The sequence below is a fragment of the Polypterus senegalus genome, chromosome 16, assembly GCF_016835505.1.
Source record: "Polypterus senegalus isolate Bchr_013 chromosome 16, ASM1683550v1, whole genome shotgun sequence".
Lineage (NCBI taxonomy): Eukaryota > Metazoa > Chordata > Cladistia > Polypteriformes > Polypteridae > Polypterus > Polypterus senegalus.
Genome location: NC_053169.1, coordinates 55,402,610 through 55,415,484, shown reverse-complemented (window position 1 = coordinate 55,415,484; position 12,875 = coordinate 55,402,610). Strand labels below are relative to the sequence as shown.

Sequence of the window (12,875 nt, the reverse complement as noted above, 5' to 3'; positions counted from 1 at the left end):
CCTTTAACCTTCACCTTAATTCTTCTTTGTTGAACCTTTGATTGTCTCATTTCTTATTTTGTCCTTTTTGTAACACCACACATCCATCTCAACATTCTCATTTTTGCCACATCCAATTTATGTTAAAATTAGCATTACTCATTTATAAAATTTCTTTGGGCATGTTATTAGAGAGACCCAGGGTTGCTTCCCAGGTTCCCCCTCATTGGAGTTTGCATGTTCTCCCCGTGTCTGCATGGGTTTCCTCCGGGTACTCCGGTTTACTCCCACAGTCCAAAGACATGAAGGTTAGGTGCATTGGTTATTCTAAATTATCACTAGTGTGTGCTTGGTGTGTGTGTGTGTGTGTGTGTGTGTGTGTGTGTGTGTGTGTGTGTGTGTGTGTGTATGTGTGTGTGTGTGTGCGCGCATCCTGCTCAGGATTTGCTTGCTGCCTTGCTCCCTTTGTTGGCTGGGATTGGCTCCAGCAGACCCCCGTGACCCTGTAATTAGGATATAGCAGGTTGGATAATGGATGGATGGATGTTATTAGAGAAACATCTTACAGATCATCCTCGCAAATACCTGGGTATCCAGGTTTGAAGGATAAGCCCTTGTTTCACAGTGAAAAAAGAAAAATAACATTATGTTTTGCTCTTCTCATTTTCTGAATCTCTGCTTTTTTCTTTTGACTCTGATTCCTGGTTCTCGTTTCGGTTTTGATGCTTAATCAGTTTGACTGCTGGTTTTGCCCTTTCTCTGACTATGATGCTCCCAACCTGACCTGACCTGACCTGATTTAGAGAAGCCTGTAGATGACTGGGAGAATGTAGCGTGGTCAGACGAGACAAAAATTGAACTTTGGAGAAGAAATGGCTCTGCATATGACCCTAAAAATACCTGTTCTGAGGTGGAAGCAGCAATTTATAATATCGGCGGATCCCAGATTATTGAAAGGAAGGTGAATGTAACCATATACCACACGCAAAATGCTTGAATCTTTTGCTACCTGTCATGGAGGTGCGAATGAGATGCAGGCCGATCTTCCAGAAAGACAAAGATCCTAAACATACTGCAAAGGAGACTCTCAAGTGGTTCCAAAGGAAGAACTTGCAGGTTTCTAGGGCAGAGTAGCACCACCACATACAGTATATATATATATATATATATATATATTGTCAGGGATGCCAGGGGCAATGACCCGGCCGGGACGCCGTGAGGGACCGGAAGAGGGTCAGAGCCCACCCTGGATCCTTTGGCGGCCTCAGTTGTGCTGAGCTGTGCCCCGTGTCCGCCGGCAAGTCGTGCAGGCGCGTGCCTCGCGCTTGCGCCTCGGTGGCACGCTTTCGTCGGGAGCGTGCCCTGCTGCAGTCCAAAGGGCACTCTCAGCGCTGTACTCAAGTAGAGCACACTCTCTGCCTCAGGAGTGCGCTCGGCGCAATGTGCGCTCCCCGCACTGAGCTATACGTGCCTCTGGGTGTTGTGCCGGGCCGTTACACGAATTTTTATGCAGGTCCCGGTCCAAATGGACGGGCCGGAATCCTGTCGGCTACGCCAGTGTAGAAAAGGCGCTATATAGGCACCTGACCCGACACTAAAAGACACGGAGGCACATATAAAAAGTACAATTACTTTTATTTTTTCTTCAGCTGTGTGACATGTCTTCCCCGTGCCACACAGCCCAAACACAGTCCCAAAGCACAAAACTTACAACAAACCACAATTCTCCACCTTGCTCCACCACTCCTCCCAGACAAGCTTCGTCTCCTTCCTCCCAACTCTGGCTCCCCGAGTGGTGGTGGCTGGGTCCTTTAATAGCCCACCCGGAAGCGTTCCAGGTGAGTAACCACCTGGTCCTAATTGCACTTCCGGGTGGGGCTGCAGGCTCCTCCAGCCGGGCTGTGGGAAGCAGGTAGCTCCCCCTAGCGGCCACGTCGGGCCCCAACCAAGCTGTGGAGGACTCCATCTCCCATGGAGCCCTGCGGGTGGTTGAGAAAACACCGTCGGCCAGGGAGGCTGCCACCAAGCGTCCCGGGGGAGGTACTGGACTGTCCATGGCGGCTCCCCCGGAACATAAGCAGCAGGGGTGTCCCTGCCGGGCATGGGACCCGGCTGCCCTTCACAATATATATATATATATATATATATATATACAATCACCTAAAGGATTATTAGGACCACCATACTAATACGGTGTTTGACCCCCTTTCGCCTTCAGAACTGCCTTAATTCTACGTGGCATTGATTCAACAAGGTACTGAAAGTATTCTTTAGAAATGTTGGCCCATATTGATAGGATAGCATCTTGCAGTTGATGGAGATTTGTGGGATGCACATCCAGGACACGAAGCTCCCGTTCCACCACATCCCAAAGATGCTCTATTGGGTTAAGATCTGGTGACTGTGGGGGCCATTTTAGTAAAGTGAACTCATTGTCATGTTCAAGAAACCAATTTGAAATGATTCGAGCTTTGTGACATGGTGCATTATCCTGCTGGAAGTAGCCATCAGAGGATGGGTACATGGTGGTCATGAAGGGATGGACATGGTCAGAAACAATGCTCAGGTAGCCCATGGCATTTAAACGATGCCCAATTGGCACTAAGGGGCCTACCCCCACACCATTACACTACCACCACCAGCCTGCACAGTGGTAACAAGGCATGATGGATCCATGTTCTCATTCTGTTTACGCCAAATTCTGACTCTACCATTTGAATGTCTCAACAGAAATCGAGACTCATCAGACCAGGCAACATTTTTCCAGTCTTCAACTGTCCAATTTTGGTGAGCTTGTGCAAATTGTAGCCTCTTTTTCCAATTTGTAGTGGAAATGAGTGGTACCCGGTGGGGTCTTCTGCTGTTGTAGCCCATCCGCCTCAAGGTTGTGCGTGTTGTGGCTTCACAAATGCTTTGCTGCATACCTCGGTTGTAACGAGTGGTTATTTCAGTCAAAGTTGCTCTTCTATCAGCTTGAATCAGTCGGCCCATTCTCCTCTGACCTCTAGCATCAACAAGGCATTTTCGCCCACAGGACTGCCGCATACTGAATGTTTTTCCCTTTTCACACCATTCTTTGTAAACCCTAGAAATGGTTGTGCGTGAAAATCCCAGTAACTGAGCAGATTGTGAAATACTCAGACCGCCCGTCTGGCACCAACAACCATGCCACGCTCAAAATTGCTTAAATCACCTTTCTTTCCCATTCTGACATTCAGTTTGGAGTTCAGGAGATTGTCTTGACCAGGACCACACCCCTAAATGCATTGAAGCAACTGCCATGTGATTGGTTGATTAGATAATTGCATTAATGAGAAATTGAACAGGTGTTCCTAATAATCCTTTAGGTGAGTGTATATATATATATATATATATATATATATATATATATATATATATATATATATATATATATATATATACACACACACACACACACACACATATACTCAGCAAAAAAAGAAACGTCCTCTGACTTTCAACTGTTTTTACTTTCAGTAAACTTAATGTGTAAATATTTGTATGAACACTAAAAGAGTCAACACCATAAGACATAAACTAAAAATGTTTCACAATATGTCCCTGAATGAAGGGAGGCTCAAAATCAAAAGTACCAGTCAGTATCTGGTGTGGCCACCAGCTGCTTGAAGTACTGCAGTGCATCTCCTCCTCATGGACTGGACCAGATTTGTCAGTTCTTACTGTGAGATGTTACCCCACTCTTCCACCAAGGCACCTGCAAGTTCCTGGACATTTCTGGGGGGAATAGCCCTAGCCCTCACCCTGCGATCCAACAGGTCCCAGACGTGCTCAATGGGATTGAGATCCGGGCTCTTCCACTGCGAGGATGATCAGCTGTCCTTCCTGTCTCCCTGTAGTGCTGTCTTAGGCGTCTCACAGTGCGGACATGGCAATTTATTGCCCTAGCCACATCAGCAGTCCTCATGCCTCCCTGCAGCATGCCTAATGCACGTTCACGCAGATTAGCAGGGACCCTGGGCATCTTTTTTTGGGTGTTTTTCACAGTCGGTAGACAAGTCTCTTTAGTGTCCTGTGTTTTTAGAACTGTGACCTTAAATGCCTACTTTCTGTAAGCTGTTAAGGTCTTAACGCCCATTCCACAGGTGCATGTTAATTAATTGATTATGGTTAATTGAACATGCATGGAAAACATTGTTTAAACCCTTTACAATGAAGATCTGTAAAGTTATTTGGATTTTTAAAACATTATTGTTGAACTACACAGTCCTGAAAAAGGGACGTTTCTTTTTTTGCGGAGTATATATATACTGTATTTTTTAAAGCTGTACATAATCAAGGCCACTTTGTATATAGTATTTGAATACATGCTGCTTTGCTTTTCATTTCTTATAACCTGTATAATTGTGTTTTATTTTTTCTTTGCTGCACATGGAATGTTGTCATCAGGATTTCATTGTAGAAAAGTAAAATGATAATAAACAATAAACTAACTAACATAAAGAAAAGTGAGCTACTCATGTCCTTTGAAACCTGGCTGTGCCACAATATTAGAGTAATTCCAAACATTTATTTTCAGAATAATTTACTGTTCTAAAAAAATGCATATATTTCATGAAAAATAAAACGACTTGCATTTTTCGATTCCCTAAACATTTTCTCTTCCCCAGAGCTAGCAACAATGTCAATTGAATTTGCCGTAATGCTTTATAAATCGAATTGTCATCGCACAAGCAGTCCAATTGTTCACTTCGCTCAGCTTTTTCCGCCTCTTGTGATTAAGCAGGCAAAGGGTGGCAGTGGCCGTTACAGGCTGCATATGAAATCGCGACTTACTCTTGAAACGTTTCATCATATTTCACCCTAAACTGGCTAACATGACAGTGTTATTTTTTCCGACAGACTCGTTTTCTTTTCATTCTAATAACGGGCGCACATGTTCCCAGCGTTATGGCCGCGTTCCCACTTTGGCCCGCGTCTGTTTCCAGTTACTGCTTTCCCAGCTGCAAAGCCTCAGCCTCAAGTGCAGTACTGGTGCCGCAGCCAGTTTGTAATTCTTGTTTACCAGTTTTGGGTGGGTTTGTAAAAGAAATGGAAGATTTGTTTTGACTATAAATGACTTTTTTTCCTTCATTTGTATCTAACTTCGGTTTACCATTTGACGCAGTGGGTTTAATTGCACCATTAGCAGACGGTGGGCTAATACCGCCGCGATCCCAGCACGTTTAACTCCCTAAAGTTTGCTTTTTTATCAGATCGAGGTTCGCCTAAGCTGTCTGTCTTTTAAAAGCATGTCGCCACTCACACAAGCAATCTATTAATAATTTTCACACAGATTGGGAAATGCCCCGTGCCTCTCAAAACACCGTGTACTGTGAAATGTGCTGCAAAAGCAAACCAACGGATCTATCGAACGTAAAAGAGTACGGTTCAAAAATCCGAACTGCATGTGTTATAGAATTTCATAAAAACAGATGGGACAAAAATGACTGAAAATTTATGAATGGTAATTTTAATCTTTTTTTTAATCTTCTTGCTAAATTGGGAAAATGAATCATGTTTGTAGACTTCCACTTAATTGTCACAGTTTTTCTGGCTGTGATTTTCACCTTTTTTTCCGGCGCCTGTGGAAGCACGTGGAGGATTAAACATCACAAGCAACACTGAGGTGAAAGATGGCATGAATAAATAAGTGAATTCTTAATTGGGTTGGGGTATTGTTAAAAGGGGCAAGAACGCGACAAAATTATTTGATCGTTCTGGAAGGCAATTTACAAGGAAGGTTAAATAAATGTTTTATTCTTCATTTTACTTACCCTGTGATTTTTTCCCGTTAACACCCCCATGAATGAGATACTGTAGATGTGCGCTGCCTTGTAGCTGCTCTGCCTCAGCCTGGCACGGAGGGGCTTTGCTGCAGGCGGACTCGGCCTTCCTTCTCCTGCCGCTCCAAACCTCCACTCGATTTCCAGAGATTTAGCGCAGCAGCGAAAGGGGCGGCTGCTTGAATTAAATGGACTGGAGGAAATGGCACATAAAAGGCTCCTTCTTCAGTCAACAGCCCTCTAAAGTGATGTGAAATGGTCCGAGCTACTTTAGGAGTGCCATCATCAGAAGCAGATGTTTAGATGAAAGCGGCGCACTAGCAGAGAACAGCGTGCGGAGTCTTAGAAATAACAAAAATAACATTTGTACCTGCAGCAGGTCCTAATGGATGCCTGTTAATTTACACGCTTTTATTTCTGTGTTGTATGTATCTTTTCATGTTGTATTTCGTTATTAATTGTTATCACTTTGATGTTTTTGCGTCCTCATTTTGTATTTCGGTTTACTGCCGGTCATCTCCATCTATTGTAGCGATGGACGGCGCTGACGTCCCAGGAGGCTCTGCGGCGCTGCACCTAAAGTTAGACTTTTAATTAGGATTTCTTTCATGTTGGGTTTCAAACTGTTGTTCTGCTTATTTTCGGTTTGCAGTTTTTAGCAATGGGAGTGTTTCATTGAAGTTTTGTGAGCTGGACTACCATTACTAACTGATGTTGCCTGGTATATGCATCCTGGCACTTGGACTCCGGAGAGGAGGTTTAATTTGACTATAGTCATTTGTAGTAGGTGTCTGCATTACCTGAGTACACAACGTTACCAGTATTATGAAAAGAGCAAAAAAGAGTTTTAAATCAAGTCTGTCTGTTTTGTCCCTATACATATACAGTGACCAACAGGGGGCATACCCAGTGCCAAAGCCAAAAGCTCATTAGTGCACCAGCCGCCTGTGGGGTGGCAAATTCATGCAGCTGGGTCTTTACCCCCACTTATGATCTGCACCCTAGGCCCAATGCCTAATTCACCTTAATGGTGGCGCCCCCAAACGCCAGCCAGAACAATACAAACACAACTTCTGTGTGCAAACAAATCATTAATTGTATGAATACCTTTCTAATAGGGGCTTCTCCATCAATACAATAAATCTTTCTCTTCTCTCTCTTTCTTTCTTTCTCTCCCTCCACTACTCCTCAGTGAGCTTCACCCTCTTCCTCCACCTATGACTGCCTGTTTGAGAGCATTTGACTTCCTTTACCTGCGAGTATTTCCGGTGCTACCACACTACATCCAGGAAGCAGCTCAACCACCACTAATGTGCAGCATCCACCTGGATGGTGTGACGGCAGCCATTTTTTGCACCACATGAGCAGTTAGGTGGCGAAGTGGTGAGAGAGACACAATTAGAGATAGGGGATGATTAGGGGGCCAGAATAATTAGGCCGTGGTGGGCAGTTCAGCCAGGGCACCAGGATACACCCTGCTCTTTCCAAAAGGATCGTTTATGACCACAGAGAGTCAGGGCCTCAGTTTTACGCCTCATCTCAAGGATGGTACCATTTTTACAGCACTGGAGCATTGGGATCCTCATTCAGAGCACAGGTGTCATAGTTCAGCCAGCATTTTCCACTGGCTGGGGTTCACAGTTGTGTTTTTTTGTTTGTAATGTCTAATTTCATTGTCATTGATTTGTATTTCTGTTCCTTCTGTTTATTATATACATTTTCCTTTGTGTTCATTTTTTATAGAATGTGGCTTTGGTTTCATCCCTTGTGTGTTGTGGGTGGCTCCTCAAGGGGCGGGGCCACCTGCCAATCACTGCCCTATTTAAGGGAGGGCCTCCCACATTTCCTGGCAGTTCACTGTGAATGCGCCAAGGAGTGGAGTGTTTCTTGTGCTTACTGTGCCCTTTGCTTTGCGCCGTGATTTCCTGGATTTTTTACCCTGTGCTCTGTCTTTCGACTACATCTTTGGTTTTCGTATTAGGACCGTGTTTATTAAATTTCTGAACCTCAGTTTTATGATTGTGACTTTTGGATCTGGCATTGGGAGTTTGTTCACTGTGGATTACTTTGCCTATTCAGGCAATTCCTTGTGCTCTACGGGGCTTTGTGTATTAAAGAGCCTTTTTTGAAAATATAAAACCTTTTATTTTTTATAAAGATTTGTTCTCGGCCCATTGGGTTTCTTGTTGTGATTTTTGACGGTGTTTCCTCCCCTCTACTGGGCAACTTTTGAAAGTGTTTTTGTACATTTGCTTTCGGGACTCCCCAGTTTCACAACAACAGGGATGACCAGAGATCTTTAATGACCACAGAGGGTCAGGACCTCAATTTTATGTCTCATCTGAAGGACAACACCATTTTTACAGCACAGTAAAAACACACATTGGGATCCACATTCAGACCACACCAACACCTCTTTCAGCAGCCATTCAAGCTTTTCCTAGGTGGTCTCCCGCCCAAGTACTGGCTGGGCCCGAAAATGTTTAGTTTCAGGTGGGTGGCCCCTTCAGAAGTGCAGGTGGTATGGATACATTACTAAGAATGGAGTGACTGAACTACATTCACCATTAATGACATGGTTAATGCTGCATCCTCACCACCAGGTACCTAGATTGTACTCTAGCGTGAATGTGTGTCATGGTGTGCTCAGAGCCAGTGCCACCATTATAGCAAATTAGGCATTCACCTAGGGTGTGGATCATAACGGGGGTTGGTGGAAGGTACCCAGACACATGGGTTAGCTATGAACTCTCTGTTGGCACACTAAAAGTAATGTAGCACCATCTCTGGGTGTGCTCCACAGTAGGACCCTGCATTGTGCTCATAATTCTACAACAAAAGTTGGCAAGGGCAGCCCCACTTTTAGAGCACAGTGTCCATGTCCAGGCACTTGGACATTGGGATCCATACAGAGACAACAGTGTAGGTGCCCCCCGATGGCCTCACCAAGAGCTCTTTTATATATCTCGATATATAGTATATATATGAAATCCAATGTCTGTCTGTATGTCTGTCTGCTTTTCACGTGAGAACTACTTAACGGATTTAGATCAGGTTTTTTTCTATAATTTGCTTGAACATTCAGGTTGATTTTGCGACTTCTCTCACCGTGCTAACAGTCAAAGTTCACTTGCATGAGCCATCTATTTGCGCTAATCAGAGACAGAGGCTGCGGGCCGAGGTGAGGGGGGAAGCGTGATGTCAGGAGTGGGGAGCCGGGCAGGGCCCTCCTTACTGTCCAGTTCCACTACTACGCGGGCGGAGTATACAATAAATACATTAATTCACAGTTTATGTTGCAGCATTTGAATTCTTTAGCTGGATGATCTTTTCTTAGGTGCAGGTGGTATCTGTTCTCCTGCCGAGTCAAGTCAGGTCACCACCATAACCTGCACCAGGAAAAGTGGTCTCAGAAAATGAGATGAGCTAATGGTCTGGCGAGTTGCTCCCATCAAGGGCTGAGGCAACTGGGTTGGTGACCAGTCCAGCATTTTATAAAGGCTGAATGATGAATAGAGTCACATTCATGTTCAGGTCACAGGTCTTTCTCCAGCTCTAGTTATAACGTCTCTCAATGTCCCAATCCACAAACTCTACACATTCGCACAATCAACAAACATCAAAGATGAAAGACGACACTAATCTTGAAGAGCCTAATATTAAGAGCATTTCCTCCATGTAATGCCACCTCTGTACTGGAACATGAATTTCTACATTTCCCATTTCTCTTTTTTCTTAACTCACTAGTCCCTTCATAAATTACAGTACGATTTAAGATGAGTACATTCAGTGACAATTTTCCATCCTATTTCCTGCTTGCAGAGTATAATCTACTATTTTCTTCGCTCCCCTAAACTTCGAGCGTGGATAAAGGAACTGTCGGTTTTGGAATCCCTGCAACTGTACTCGAAATGGCATTACATCGAGCGAGACCCAGCTGTGTTCAGTGTGAAAATTGATGAGGATTATATCCACTGCCTCCAGGGAATAACGCGGGCGAGCTTCTGTAATATCTACTTGGAATGGATTCAATACTGTGCGGCAAAGCAAGATGAGGTAAGTGCTTGCCAGTGTTCAGCAATGAGAAGTAGACTTGAATTCAAAGACTCATGTACAAGTGCCACTAGTTAACATCTCCCAAAGGAACTGCCAGCTTTATCAGGAAAAATAATAAACGAATAAGCCCAGTATATAGTGACCTAGAAACCTTTGATCGTGAAATGGTAAGCCTGTAAATCAGCTGAGAGGTCTAAGGTGATGGCATCTCTGGTGACTGGATGTGATCATCTCAAATCCTCATCTCTTCGTTCTCATTTTTGCTGTTGCCCTTATCAGTGCTATGACCACACACAGTGGACCCTTCACTTTTCTGCACATTCTGTTGGGCTGTATTTTTGTAAATCCTGTTGCAAAGAAAATTGGGGAGACTTTATGCTCGTTTCACGCAATTCAAGAAGTGATTTGTTCAACATGAGAGCATTAAAATGTGCCTGTGCTGACTTAGACATAATTATTAAATTAAGGTTGAAGCCACATAGAAAGACACCTACAGTTTTCACCAACTTCAAAATGCTAATCAAAGATCAAATAATAGTAATAAATTCTTTATATTTATATCACGCTTTTGTCACTACTCTACTGAGTGGGGAACCACCTCAGCCACCACCCACCTGGATGATGTGACGACAGCCGTCTTGGCACCAGTACGCTCACCACACATTAGTTGTTAAGTGGTGAAGGGGTGAGAGATAGCTAACCAATTAGAGACAGGGGGTGATTAGGGGGACAGGATGACTAGGCTCAAGTTGGCAATTTAGCCTCAACATTGGGATAAGCTCTACTTCAAGGATGCCCATGGATCTTTAATGACCACAGACAGTCAGGACCTCATGTTTTATGTCTTATCAGAAGGACGACACAGAGTCCCCATCACATTAGGATCCACATTCAGACCATGGGATAAGCGAGGAGAGGAGAACAAAACTCACTCTCAGAACCCAACTTCACAAGAGCATATTCAATATGGATCATGAGGAGACTTCAATTCCCAGGCTGCCTTAATAGAGCTGGAGGCGGTCCCTTAATGATGATGGTTGGGTGAGCCAGCCTCTCGGGGATCCACCCACAAAATGCTAGGAACATGAGAGAACCGAAAACCACACATAGAGCAGAAACTACATAATAACTAAATATAGTAAAGTAACAGAAAATAGATAACTTGATAAGTAATTAATGGACAGGAAAATGTTATTTAAAAAATGATAGAAAATAATAAAAGACAAACAAGGAAGACAAAAATGGGCAATTTAAACATAAGCCTGGGGAAGAACCTTGATTCAGTCATAACAAGAATTTTTAGTTTTGTGTGCAGTACAAACCTCCAGAACTGCTGGTAGATCTGAAGTAGCTTTTAAAATAATAGTAGTCAGTCATTAAATTATCTGTATTAACAAGTACAGTTTATCAGGAATGACAAATGTGTTCAGTGTGATCAGCTTAGGTAATAGTGATCAGGAGGTGTATGCAATCAGTGACTTTGATTAATAATATGGAAAAAAATACAGTTCATTAAAAAAATAACAAAAACAGGATACAGCTATGGGCACTGAGAAGTTCTCACATTTTAGCAGTGCATTTGTCACAATGACTACAGGATTGTTCTGAAGACCCAGCCAGTCTGTTTTAGCATTTATGACACATTTACTTTGCCTTATGCTCTCTTTGTTGGTTTGTGTGGAGTAAATTGTAAGTAGTGGACTGGGCTGCTATTAAGAAACTGGATTTAAACTGCCAAATTTAATATTGCAGCCAGTGGAAGTTGATGAAGACTCACCTTTAGTGACACTCTGCTTTGCCCTCTGTGTCCTGGGACGGCGATCCTTAGCAACAGCTTCACATAACGTGTCAAACAGGTAATCCTCTATCTCTTGCCTGCGATGCTTTATTACATTGATCTGTGGACAGAATGAATGCTTAAATACAAAGAAATCTGCAGTGTCCTCCATAATGTTTACGACAAAGACACATTTGTCCTTGATTTGCTCCTCTGCTAGACAGTTTAAATTTACAAATGAAACAATTCAGACTATAGTGATTATAGTGCACATTGCAAAATTTCATTTAAGGGGATTTGCAGACATTTTGGTCACCCAACACTTTAGCTACAGGGTCCCCCCATTACATGTTTGGGATAATTGGTATCACATGTGTTTGTAATTCCTAGGGTGGGTTTCATGGCTTCATAAGATACCTCAGCTTTCTGATACCCTTTGGAGTCTGCAGTGGCCATTGTTCAACATGAGGACAAGAGCTGTGCCAGTGAATGTCAAAGAAGCCATTATGAGGATGAAAAATAAAGCAATTGGAGACTTTGACAAAACCTTAGGATGGCCAGAATCAACTGTCTGGAATATCATGAAGAAAGAACGCACTGGTGAGCTCAGTAACCACAAAGGAAGTGGTAGGCCAAGGAAGACCTCCACTGCTGATAACAAGAATCCTCACTATGGTCAAGAAAAAGCCACAAACGTCTATCCAAAAGACCAGAAACAGTCTTCAGGGGGCCGATGTGTGTGTGTCAGAGACGACTATCAACAGAAGATTTCATGAACAGAAACACAGGGGGCACACTGCAAGATGAAAACCTCAACCACAGGATGGCCATATTACAATTTGTGAAAAAGGACTTAGAGAGTTAGAGCTGATGTCACACAGCATGAACATTTGGAAAAGGGTTATAGAGAGAAGGCTTAGGGAAGAGACCACCATAGGGAAGGAGCAGTTTAGTTTTACGTCAGAGAGAGGAACAATTAATGCAGTGTTTGCATTGGGACAGATGATACCGAAGCATCAAGAAAAACAGAAAGGTGTGCATATGGTGGTCATTGGTTTGGAGAAGGGTTATGATAGAGCGTCACGTCAGGAAATCTGGAGGTGCATGAGAGAGAAAGGAGGACCAGAGAAGTATGTGAGGATGGTCCAGGATATGTCTGAGGGAGTGAAGACTCAGGTAGGGGTAGCAAATGAGATCCCAGTGAGAGGAGGTCAGCACCAGAGATCTTCCTGAAGTCCTTACCTCATTGATCTGGTTAT

At 43.5% G+C, this 12,875-nt stretch overlaps 1 protein-coding gene across 3 annotated transcripts in view; it reads left to right on the top strand.

Moving 5' to 3' along the window:
* The window catches only part of pcnx2 (pecanex 2), a 274,360-nt gene that overhangs the window by 202,338 nt on the left and 59,147 nt on the right, over positions 1 to 12,875 (top strand). For all 3 annotated transcript variants that reach the window (XM_039738452.1, XM_039738451.1, XM_039738453.1), the window contains 2 exons: positions 9,606 to 9,839; positions 11,592 to 11,695. In XM_039738452.1, the coding sequence (XP_039594386.1) occupies positions 9,606 to 9,839; positions 11,592 to 11,695 (338 nt within the window). The remainder of the gene's footprint in view (positions 1 to 9,605; positions 9,840 to 11,591; positions 11,696 to 12,875) is intronic.